The following is a 12,728-nucleotide window of genomic DNA, read 5'->3' on the forward strand; positions in this document are numbered from 1 at the left end:
TGAATATTAATATTATTTGTATGCATTTTAAAGATTTATTTTCCTTTTTTCCGATATTATTGAATAATGAAGTAAAAATAAATAAATAATATAATTTAGATTTCACTATAAAAACATATTATTAATCTTATCCATTACTATTTTAAATAAATAAGTACTTCAATGTTATGACATAAACAGTTGAATAAAACCTGTGATTGTAAAAATAAAATCATGTAATTTTATTCCGGTTACAAGAAAAATACATTATGGCGTTTTTATTTTTCTTTGGTCGTTTCTAAGTTCTATCTTTCTCTCTTATTTTTTTCTCGTTTCTCTCTCTTTCCATTCCCATTCAATAAATGAATGAATAAATAAATAAATAGTTATGTTACTTTAGAACTCTTAAAAAGAATGAAGTAAGTAAACTTGTTTTCAGCAATATAGGTTCGTAGAGAAACGAACATATTATATCAGAACACAATTATTAATCATCTTCCAAGTCTTCATTTTCGGTAGAAACAAAGATTTTAATATGCCTTTCAAATGTTGCACGGCGAGATTTAAGCAAAGAGCCATCAGAACCTCGTCGGACCAGAGCTGTGCGACGTATTTCCTATAATAAAAAAAAAAGGATTATACCCAGTTACAGAAAAGTCTTGTAAAATGTTTATACCAAGAGATACGCATAGAGATCGAAGTAATAAAATTGTTAGTAAATAAGTATATTTACCAACAATTTTATTGCAATATCGATATTTTTAGTAGATGTCATTGATATATAGTAGTCCCTCACCCTATTGTATATGCAATACAGAGATAAGATAGTTTCTATATAGGTAATAGAACAACTATTCTAAGCAGTATAATTTTATGATATGTATACATATCTACGTACATCATCATCACTACCACTATCATCATCATTACATAGTATAAAACGAAGTCGCTTCCCGTCTGTCTGTCCCTATGTATGTTTAGATTTTTAAAATTACGTAACAGATTTTGATGTGTTTATTTTAATAGATAGAGTGATTCAAGAGAAAGGTTTATATGTATAATACATGCATAATATAATAGAGAAACACTGATAATTTTAGAGGTTTTTAAGGTGATATGATGTAACGTGTACCTATGCGAAGTCGAGGCAGCTCGCTAGTATATAAATAAATATTAACTGAAAACTAAAATATCAATTACGTGAAATAATGTTAATTATATTATTTCCCGCATTAAATTATGAAAAATTCTTACAAACGATAAACTAAAGCAACAATTTCCAGGTAGGATTTTAGTATTTTCAGTTTTTTTTTTGTAAAAAGGAATATCTGATAAGGTACTTCCTATTGTGAATAACTATTGAGTTATTCATAAGTGCTTTAACGTTATTATTCATCATTATCATCATCATATCAGCCTTTAATTGTCCACTGATGAACGTCATTATTAATAAGAATCAATTAAATAATTTGAGACCTAGTATTATTTTAGATATTAACGTCATAAATTATTGGTATTAACATAATTATTGTTAAATTACCTTCACAGGTTCTAAAATTATATGATGGCTAGATCTTCTTGATGTTGGTGGCCCAGTAATAGATGAAGCACGAGATGATTGCAAAGGACTCTGTAAAATCATAAATTTTAATATTACATAAAATGTTTATAAAAATACATTTTTAATGTTCGCGTTAGATGAATATATTTATATTAATTATTAATTAATTAAGACTAAGTAGCATCTAGTCCCTATCTAGCAGTAGTCTGACACAAGTTGATTTTGTTTTATTTAACAAAACTCTTATAGTTACTTACTTTTAGAGCGGGTACGAAGCCAAAATCTGAAGGTAAAGGTTGTGTTTGTATACTGTAAACACCTTCTTCTGATGCAACGGAAACTATGGAAGGTCGAGCTGATAATTGTTGAGCTAATAAAATTGGATCAGCATCTGTACCAACAAAATAAGTATATAAAATCCTATGTTATTCTATATAGTAAATACAATTATATAGAAATTATAATACAAATAATATATATATATATATATATATATATATATATATATATATATATATATATATATATATATATATATATATATATATATATAATTATGTACAAAATACTGACCAATGTTCATACATTTGGCAACTCTTCGAGCTTGCAGTACTCTACCAGCACTTCTACGAAATCTAATTCCCTTTTCCGCTTCTCGCCTAAGCCTTTGAGCTGCAGCGGCTGCTTCCGCAATTGCCATTGCGATGGGACTCATACCTGATCTTTTTAAGTTTATATCTACTATGTAACTTAAACAAATCGCATTCGATAGAGTACTATCACTAGGCTGCAAAATAATAAAAAATAATTGATATCTACTGAAAAAACTTAAAACCTTTAGTACCTGCAAATAGTAACGTTATGGTGTTACTCATTATAAAACAACGAACAAAGATAAAAAATCTTTCTGTAACAAAGTAAAAATACCGACTTAGTCAATATTTTTATTTTGCTCCAAAGTGTTAAAATTGTATTAACTATATCTGTACATAGAAGAAATTAAGTAAAATTAATACGGGTTTTCATAACAGTAATAAAAACTACAATATTCATTTTAAAAATTATTGACTCCCTGTTTATCCGATCATACACAAAAATTAATGTATAAAATTGAATATGGTTTTCACAGTAGTGTTCGTAAGTCGAATATAAAAACTGGTGTATATTTTATCTTGATACATTATCTAGAAATGTCCTATATCGCATATTTTTCTATTTCTAAAATCATAAGATACCTTCAAAAGTCGCAAGCAAAAACTAATATTTGCTTTAATTTAGCAAATATTAGTGAAATTAGTGATTCCAAATTAAGTATAAGTAAAACTTTTTGTTCTAAAAACTAGTTATTTCCTGCTACTTAAATCATATTAATAAGAAAATTATGTGTATATATCATCGCTATTGATTTAACAAGAATTTAAGTAAAGTATATGTTTAATAAAGTTATATGTTTATTATTAAAATGTAAAATTATAATTGCCTATAATACACACAGAACCAATGTCATTTACGCTGATATCCAATGACCTTAATGGTGTTTTCACTAATCCAATAGCTCTTGCCAATAAGTCTCCACAGCTTGGTGGATTTTCAGCACTTGTAGCCGACCAAACTCCTGCGGGTGCTTTTACTAGTGGACCTGGTTTTATACCACAACCAGAAATATTCAACCTGCAAATTTTTCAAGTGGTAAGTATGTCTCATGTGTAGATGGATTTATAAATTTATCATTAAGCAGTAAACGATATATTTAAATAACTGTATGAATCCCTAAAATAAATCCAAAGCGAGACTCGTACGGTTAGTAGATCTTTCATAATCTTATCAATACTACAATTAAGTAATAATGGAAAACATATGTCGAAATATCACTAAAGATGGATAGTATTCAGCAATTAGTATTTATTACTGTATATTATAGTAATTGAAAATTAGTATCCATTTTGTAGATTTTATATATAGTTGTTGAGTACTATATAAATACACCCACCCTAGAAATGAAGCGACATCTTCAAAAGGATAAATACGAGTAGACGGCTCATGGTTATTTTTTTAAACAGTATAAGGGAAGCCATATTTCTAATGTAGCATAATGAGTCATGCCAATTAATTAAAGTGTGGAGCACAAAATTTATTATATAAAACATCGTTTCTTTATTGCAAATTTAACTTTGTCCTTATAATAGGTATATTAATATCAAAGGTATATTAATAATAAATAAGGTTTAAAAACTACATACTATACTCCGCAGGATAATTAGGTACATAATAATTTATTATATCACTTCAAATATTCAGTCAAATTGATTGTTTATAATATTCGTCCAGCTTTGGGGCTAACTTCGTTGAACTACATAACACTAGTTAAATGTAAATACTGAAAGTCTACTCTGTACCATGAAAATATATTAAATAATATGTGTATAACTCGAAACATAATATATTTTAATAAACTAAAAAGTTAATTACGAGATTAAGTTACATCCTCTTGCTATTGATACTGCTATATGGGCAATTCCGTCAGAACCTAGTCTATTATTAAGTCTAAGATCAAGGTTGCGAATTCCACAGGCAGGATGATTAAGAGCGTGTGAAATATGTTCTGCACCCGCTGGTCCTATAATATGCAAAATAAAAAATATATCCTTTTATTATTTGGATGCAAACTCATTAGATTATGTGATCATTATATTATTATTATTACGTACCAAAACAGTTATCCACCAATACTAAATTTCTTAATTTGTTATGTCTAGCAATAAATTTTCCCAAAGAAGATGAACCATCGTCTCCAATTTTACAATGACTAAAGTCTATAGTTTCTATATTTTGGTTATCAGATAGACCGCGGAGAATATATTTTACTCTATGACAGTTCATGTCTGTTCTAGTGATTCTGTAGAAAAAACGAGTAATTATTTATTATACGGTTTTAAGTTTTAAGATTCTGTATTTGTAGGTAAATAGCTCAAAATTGAATAAACTATATAACTAGTTTTCTAATATACAACTTTAAACGTTAACATACTGCTTCATCCTACAATAATTCAATTACAATACGTACCATTTTACATTGTATAAATGTATTTGATTATGTCTATTAGTTGTACAAACTCTTAGCATGTGAGTAATAGTATCTACATATAGCAGGATTATTTTATTATATATTATAATTAGTCCGTTTAATAACTTTTACTTACCTTAAGATTTTTAATTGATTACATTTTTCTAATCCACGTGCTAGATTTTTAGCATCATTGTTAGTAAACTGAAATTGATCTCTACGGTAATTTGTTCCTGTATATTTTAATTGATAGGAGATATGTAATTCCACTAAATTTGTTAAACTTCCTATAGCCGCATGTAGGGATATATGATCTAAAACAATTTATTTAAAAAACCTATATAATTATAAGTAATTATTAATAACACATTACCTAAAATTGTTTTTTGTTTATTAATTACTTCTACCAAATAATTTATTTTATAATTTTTTTTTAATAATTATGAATTTATACGATATGTATATCACTTGAATGTAAAATAATAAATCAGCGACAAATCTTTTCGAAAGGCATTTGTATTTATAAAGTGTTTATGTTTAATAAATAATAACTGACTGATTTCGATACCATTGTGTATATGTGTGTTTATAAAATGTCAGTTAATCTGAAAAACGCATGAAATTTTTTTTATAAAACACGAAAAAATTATTTCCGATTATATCCCGTACTTCTACCAGAATAGAAATGTTTGAATGTTTGTTACCGAATCCCTCTTAAATTATTAGTATTTGTTAGATATATTTATTACGTATTTGGATTGAAATGAAAAGTGGTGCATTAATATATTTAATTATACCTATATTATCCATCTATCTAACTAGTAATTAAATATCAATGATGATAATACCTCTAGATAAAGTTTCACCCTTTTTCAGTAACGGCTTTTCACTTTTAATTCTTTGGCTTGTGATCAAATCTGCCATTTCCGGAGATGTGATCCTTTGGACTGGAATATCGGAAGGTACTAAGCTGCGAATTGCTAATGACTGTATATAAGGACCACATAATTTCACTAACGTAGTTACCTGGTGAGTAATTGTAAATAAAAATATCATTAACTAAAAATACTCAAGGTATAATTTATGTAAATATTACCTAGATATTAATAACGCTACCTTCTCAGGATCGTATAGACGAGGATTCATATTCTCTAATATATCTGCATAGTGCCGTTCCATGAATACGTTTATCCATTTCTTTTCTTCCGTTACTATAGGCGAATCAGACCATTTTGATTTATAGCATCTTTTCCAAAATATATCACTTTTTATATTATCAACTAAAATCTGCAGTGGCACGTTAGTATTCAAAATTTCCAAAAAAAATTCTCGATCTTTAGCCACTAATTGCTCCAATCGTGGTGTACCTAAAACCATATTGGTTTAAGCTTATTAAAAATGGTCTACACTTATCACTTCTTTCGCGTATCGAGGTAGATACCTACTTAATAATTTCATACGCCATCCTATTGTGTACTAGCTTTTGCTTGTGACTTCGTCCGCGTGACCGGGATATTTGTTTTATGCAACATAGAATAACAAACAAACTGACGGCCCACCTGATGGAAAGTGATAGCTATAGACATGAACAGTACCATGGATACAAAAGAGTATACTATTAAGCCTATGATACACTGCATGCGTTGACATTCCTGAGGACTAAGGTAGATAGATAAATAGATATTCTTTATTGTCTCCTCCATAAGATTACAATAGCAAACTTATTATAAATACTAACAAATACAAGAAAATATTACACTAAGAAAACAATGGGCAGCCTTATCGCTAAGAGCGATGTCTTCTAGGCAACCTTTGGATGGAGAAGAGTATTTATAAATAGTATGACTGGAGGCACGAAACTTTGTTCGTTATTTTATATATTATATATATAGAGATATACTACGTACGATAATGGGAATATATAAATGTACATTTAAAGTTACTGATACATACTTAAATAAATCCATATATACACATTATACATAGAAATACAGTAAGATAATAATTCATATATACATAATAATTCTTGATATTCTTAATCATATATTTTCATTATTTTATTCAAAAACTTACCCAGCCAATTTTCTTTCAACTTTTGTATACTTAAAGAAACTAGTGAAAGTGGATGATTGAAGTCCCATTCAAAATCTTCTGATTTAATTTTTCTATTAGGTTCCAAATTATCATTGTTTTTATAAGTTAAATACGTATTTACGGGAATGCTACTGTTGAATTTCATAGCACGATAATATTGTATAAATTGACGAAAGTTGATGTGATGATGATAGTGAAATGTCGTCTTTATACTTGTTGGGTTGCCTGGGATTATTGATTTAATACGTAATTTTGTATGTGCAATCTCCGTCTAAATTAATATTTTTACGTTGCCTGGGATGGTTGATTAAATATTTGGAACAAGTGTATAAACATATTGATTAAATCTTGTTTTAATATGTTTAATTATATCATACTTGTATGTTTAAATGTAACTTGGAACGTGTTCGTATTATGTAGAGTAAATATTTTATCTATCAGACTGACTACTGGATACATATGTCTGTAACTTCTTTCCTGTAACTAGAATAAAAAATAACCAAATTGTATAATTATTGCTTGAACCGTTAAAACGCGAAAACATAAGAAACAAAATCCTGCTAGGTGATATACTTGTAAATGAGAAAGTTTATAATGATGTTTAGATGTTTAGATATTTGTATGTTTCTTATTTAATTACGCCTTAATAGCTAAGTAGATTTGCATGAAATTTAGTACATGGGTAGGTGACATCTTAAATTAACATATAGGATATTTAATATATTGAGTCATGTGGGTAAAGCCACAGAAAACAGTTAGTAATAAATAAAAAAAAAAACTCACTTTGACACTCGTAATCGATATCGACTATCGACTACTGAACATAGGCCTCCTCTTATTGAGGAAGTTTTGCCAGTAATTGCCATACTTTGCAGGAAAGTTGTCTACTGCAGTTAGGTTCTGGTAATATTTTATTTGTAAGAGGAACGTTTCTGCCCATCCTTCGACCATTAAGGTTCCTTAATTGCTTTTTCCGATACGATGAAAGAAAGAGATGACCTATTCTTTACCGGAACCACACAGCAAGTTTCACAGTTATGACTACGGTAATTAAAGATTATAACGAATTTCAAAGTGCCTTATTATTAATTAACAACGGAATGAGGAAACTTTTAAGTTTTGTTTTATTTTGACTTCAGAATTTCATCATTATACATTCTTATTAAATAAATAGGTATATGTTCTCATTTGTGTTTCAACCGTAAAGCAGTTGTGTTTGCATTGCTGTGTTTCGGTTTGAAGGGTAGGATATAGCGTGAATTTACTGAGAGGTGAAAAGAGGTTTCTTTAGGGTCGGCAACACACGCGTAATACCTCTGGTATTGCAGGTGTTCATAGGCTACGGTAACCACTGTATGCTTGTTTGCCACATTAGTGGTATAAAAAAAAAAAAAAAACTATTTAGGATTATTCACTGTTAAAATGTTCTTACGTAGATTTAAAATAGTACTTGTGGCGCCAATCAAACTACGTAGAAATGCTCATTCCCCATCGTAATGATCATACCTCATTCATACAGACTCTTTTTATCAAAAGTTGGTTCTACTATATCCATTTTATGCCTTATATCGTTCTAATATGAGACCATAATTAATTATGTAATGTCATTAATATCAATTAACCCAGCAAAATCCTTTCCATTTCTTTTTAATATCCCGTCTTGTTTCCAGTTGTTGGTGGCATATTGATTAAAACTAGCTCCTTGCTGAAATTAAAAAAAAAGAAGTCTCCACTATTTGACTTCTCAACATTACCATTTAGGTCAATTTAGTCCCAAGTTCCAACTATTATAAGAACTCATGTACTGCTCATGTCTATAGGCGACGGTTACAACTTTTCATCAGGTGGGCTGTCAGCTTATTTGCCATTCTAAGTTGTATAAAAGAAAAAAGAAAAGAACTTTAAATTTGCGAATGAAGCATTTGTATCCAATGTTATGCAAAAAATAAATAAAAAACTAATATAAGCGATGATATTTTTCTAAATCTATGATTATGACACAAGTCAGAAGGGTAAATAAATATAATTAGTTAGCAACATTGGGTCCATAGATATTTATAGAAGGTTAGAGCTGTTGTGTCTAACGTAGATTCTGAGCTGTCAAATTAAATGTCGAAAAAAAAAAAAGCGCGGGAAACGTTTAAAAAAGCGGGAGTGTTTTTTGATCTTCTTTAAATTAATTTTATTTTTATTTATATAAGGATTAGTCTTTTTTATATATTGTGTATTAGATTGTATATTTAATTGTATATTTTGTAGTAATAGTGTTTGTTGCTGTAAATATTGGTAAGTAAATTACCTATATTAACATTATGGATCCACCTATAGACCCTGGGGGGACAACCCCCCAGGTGTCTGCAAATATAACTATTCCATTCAATAATAGTTTTGATATATTAGGTGAATCTAGTATGGACACAGATGGTTCTAGCGTTGCAAGTTCTAAACGTAAGCGAGTACGTGGTGAACGTCGCATTTGCAAACATTGCAATAAAAAACGAAGGAGGCACACCAAGGGTCTTGAATCTAAAATTAAAGATAGTGATTGTCAATGTATTGAAGATGAGAATCAAACTCAAGTATCAATACCAGTTGTAAACAATACCGAGTCTGTTAAACCTGCTTCTCCACCCAGTACTTTAAGCAGAACTTTGTACAATGCCGAGGATATAGCACCTTATGTCGTTCATGTACAAAAAAATGAAACACATCCTAATGATAACACTACATTACATCCTATTGCATTTGGTCGCTTTTTACACACTAATAAGATAAATAATATAGTGAATGGTAGCCTCAAAAGAATAGGAAGAAACCGTTTATCGCTTTCTTTCTCAAATTTTGAAAATGCAAATGCATTTTTAAATAATAGTAACTTAGTGACACATAATTTTAAGGCATTTATACCTTCTTTCCATGTAACCCGTATGGGAATTGTGAGGGGTATTCCTAAAGATTGGACAGAAGAGGAAGTAATCCAAAATATATCAGTACCGATAGGTTGTGGGAAAATTCTAAAAACCAGAAGAATAAAGAAAAAGACAATTAATGAAGGACAACCAAGTTTTATTAATACTGAAACCATTGTTATTACTTTTGATGGACAAATATTGCCAAAAAGAGTATTTATGTTTTACACATCATTAACTGTAGATTTGTACATTTACCCTACTATCCAATGCTATAACTGCTGTAGGTTCGGACATGTCAAGATGCAGTGTCGTTCAAATCCTCGGTGTTATAAATGCAGGCAAAATCATACAGGTGATAAATGTGAAGTAGATGAGGAAAATGTTTCTTGTATCTTGTGTAATGGTTCTCATTCAGCAATTAGTAAAAAATGTCCTGAATATGCACGTCAGAAAGCCATTAAAGAAACAATGGCCCATAGTTGTGTTTCTTATGCTGAAGCATCAAAATTTCATCCTCCAACTTCTAAACTATATTCAGATGTATTAACATCATCATCTCCTTCCAATAAATCTCATTTTCAATCTTCTTTCCTTAAAGAGAAATCATCATTACCACATATACAATCATCATATAAAAAAACAGTTACACTTAAACCACGCTCTCCTCAAAAAATACAACAAGGATATGATCGTTCTGCCCATGAAGCCATAGTTAAGGAATATAATATTCCTGCTCCCTCTAATGGTTGTGCATTATCATCAAATAATATTGACAATAATCAATCCATCATTGATATTATTCTCATGCTTATTAAAGTGTTATCGCAATCAAAAATGATACAAACAACTTTACCACCGTCCAACGATGCCATGTACAATGTATTTTCTCAATTATTAACTTCTCACAATGGATTACAAAGTCCAAATAATTCAGTGGAACTGTCGTAGCATAACAAATAAGAAATCAGACTTATTTTATTTGATTAATAAATATAATCCTTTTATAATAGCTCTACAAGAGACTTGGTTAAAGCCAGGATATCCTTTTAGGATTTCAGGCTTTACAAGTCTCCGTGATGATAGAGCTGACGGATATGGCGGTGTTGCCATATTGGTCAAAAACTCCCTTCTTTTTTCTTCTTTTTCGCTTCCTGTATATAGCGGCATTAATGCAGCTGCTATAATTATAAATGGTATCTGTTTTGTTACTTTATATATTCCTGATCCTACATGCCAAATATATTCACAACTAGAACAATTATTTTCAATTTTACCTAAACCTTTTCTCGTAATGGGCGATTTTAATGCTCAGCACCAATCGTGGGGCAGTTCTACTTCTAATTTTTATGGTGGAAAACTCCTGACGATAATTGACACTTACAAATTATGTATTATTAACTCAGATGTACCGACACGTAGAACTGCACCGAATGAAGGGTTTAGTGCTCCTGATATTTCAATATGTTCTTCTGATTTAGCTTCTTCACTGTCGTGGTATCCTCATTCCTCTACCTTCGGAAGCGATCACTTTCCCCTCATTCTTTCTTTTCCAATTTCCATTCCCTCAAGTCGAAAGAGTGGTCCTCGACTTAAATATAATTTATCAAATGTAGACTGGAATATTTACAAACAATATTTAGATAATAAAATATCGGAGTTACCTATTGTTTATCATGGAAATGAACATCAATGTTGTAATGACTTGATAATTAATATGAAGGAGGTTGCTGATTTATTATTTCCTGTTAAAAATAGTGCTTCAGGGAAAATTCCCTCCCCACCTTGGTGGGACAAAGATTGTACGGAAGCAATTAAAAATCGTAAAGAGGCTGAAAAAAATTATAATAATTACATGACATCAGAAAATTTTGAAATTTACACCGCAGTTTCACGTTCTACTCGAAAACTACTGAAAAAAAGAAATTGGAAGGTTGGAGAAGATTTTGTTCTTCTATCTGTCCAGAAGTTAATTCATCAGTCGTTTGGAATAATATTAAAAGATTCAGATCTGCCTTCAGTGATCATACATCACGTTCTGCACTCGATTTAACTTTAGCGAATAAATTTTTAGATCGCCTTGCTCCTAGTTATGTGCCGGAATGCCTTTACAATATTTCTCTATCCGTCTCTGACGAATTATCCGAACTTGAGTCTCCTTTTACTCTTGTAGAACTTAAAGGTGTTCTAGCTTGTATTAAAGACTCTGCACCGGGAGAAGACGGTATACCGTATTCCTTTTTTAAAAATGCTAGCGATGCGACATTAATTTACTTTTTAAATATAATTAATTCCATAATTATTTCGGGAAATATACCTACTTCATGGAAGTCTCAGATTATTATACCATTTCTAAAGCCTCATAAACCACCTTCTGAACCATCTTCATACCGTCCTGTTGCACTTTCCTCTGTCTTACTAAAGCTAGCTGAACATTTAGTGAAGAACCGTCTAGAATGGTTTTTAGAAAGTAATAACTTACTATCCCCGAACCAGTTTGGTTTTAGGAAAGGTAAGAGCACCTTAGATAATGTGAGCGTTCTTATTTCAGATATTCATATAGCTTTCTCACAAAATTTGTCAATCCTCTCAGCCTTTTTAGATATAAATTCTGCCTATGATAATGTAATAATTTCTATTTTAAAAACTAAATTACAAGCTTTAAATGTACCGGTAATGCTTTCTAATTTCATTATTAATATTTTATCAGAAAGAACAATACATATGGATCTAGATGAAGATACCAAATTATCTAGAACAGTATGGAAAGGCCTTCCACAAGGATCTGTTCTCAGTCCAATTTTATTCAACATATACACATACGATCTAGAATCATTCCTTGATAAATCCGTAAAAATTTTACAATATGCTGATGATCTCTTATTATATTTTATTGCGAAGTCCATAGAATCTGCTTCTGCCAAATTATCTGATTCATTAGATATGTTAAAAACGTGGTTAGATGCAAATGGTCTTAATCTTTCTGTAACCAAGAGTAGTATAGTTTTGTTTTCAAGAATGAGATCACCGCAACAAATTAAGGTGCTTTATGATAACTCATACATTCCTATAAAGACTGAAATTAAATTTTTAGGTATCGTGCTAGATAATAAATTAACAG

General features: G+C 30.0%; 1 protein-coding gene across 1 annotated transcript; it reads right to left on the reverse strand.

Moving 5' to 3' along the window:
- Positions 1–202: 202 nt before the first annotated feature.
- LOC113522954 (dynein regulatory complex subunit 5-like) lies at positions 203–7,175 on the reverse strand. Its single transcript, XM_026908807.3, has 11 exons — positions 6,678–7,175; positions 5,721–5,971; positions 5,453–5,630; positions 4,741–4,918; positions 4,249–4,436; positions 4,010–4,157; positions 3,034–3,211; positions 2,114–2,327; positions 1,798–1,931; positions 1,520–1,609; positions 203–595 (listed from the first exon to the last, which is right to left on the reverse strand). The coding sequence occupies exons 1-11, from the start codon at positions 6,841–6,843 to the stop codon at positions 467–469; spliced, it is 1,854 nt and encodes a 617-aa protein (XP_026764608.2). The 5' UTR covers positions 6,844–7,175; the 3' UTR covers positions 203–466.
- Positions 7,176–12,728: the final 5,553 nt, after the last annotated feature.

This window comes from Galleria mellonella, unplaced genomic scaffold (assembly GCF_026898425.1).
Source record: "Galleria mellonella isolate WM207_F2 unplaced genomic scaffold, CSIRO_AGI_GalMel_v1 utg38, whole genome shotgun sequence".
NCBI classification, from domain to species: Eukaryota; Metazoa; Arthropoda; class Insecta; order Lepidoptera; family Pyralidae; genus Galleria; species Galleria mellonella.

Bases quoted from the DNA above. Each gene is read 5' to 3' on its own strand.
- LOC113522954 (XM_026908807.3), bottom strand. From the start codon at position 6,843: ATGAAATTCAACAGTAGCATTCCCGTAAATACGTATTTAACTTATAAA. The intron at 1,610-1,797 runs GTAAGTAACTAT...ATGATTTTACAG, and splicing joins GCTTCGTACCCGCTCTAAAA to AGTCCTTTGCAATCATCTCG. The intron at 596-1,519 runs GTAATTTAACAA...TTTTTATTATAG, and splicing joins TAATTTTAGAACCTGTGAAG to GAAATACGTCGCACAGCTCT.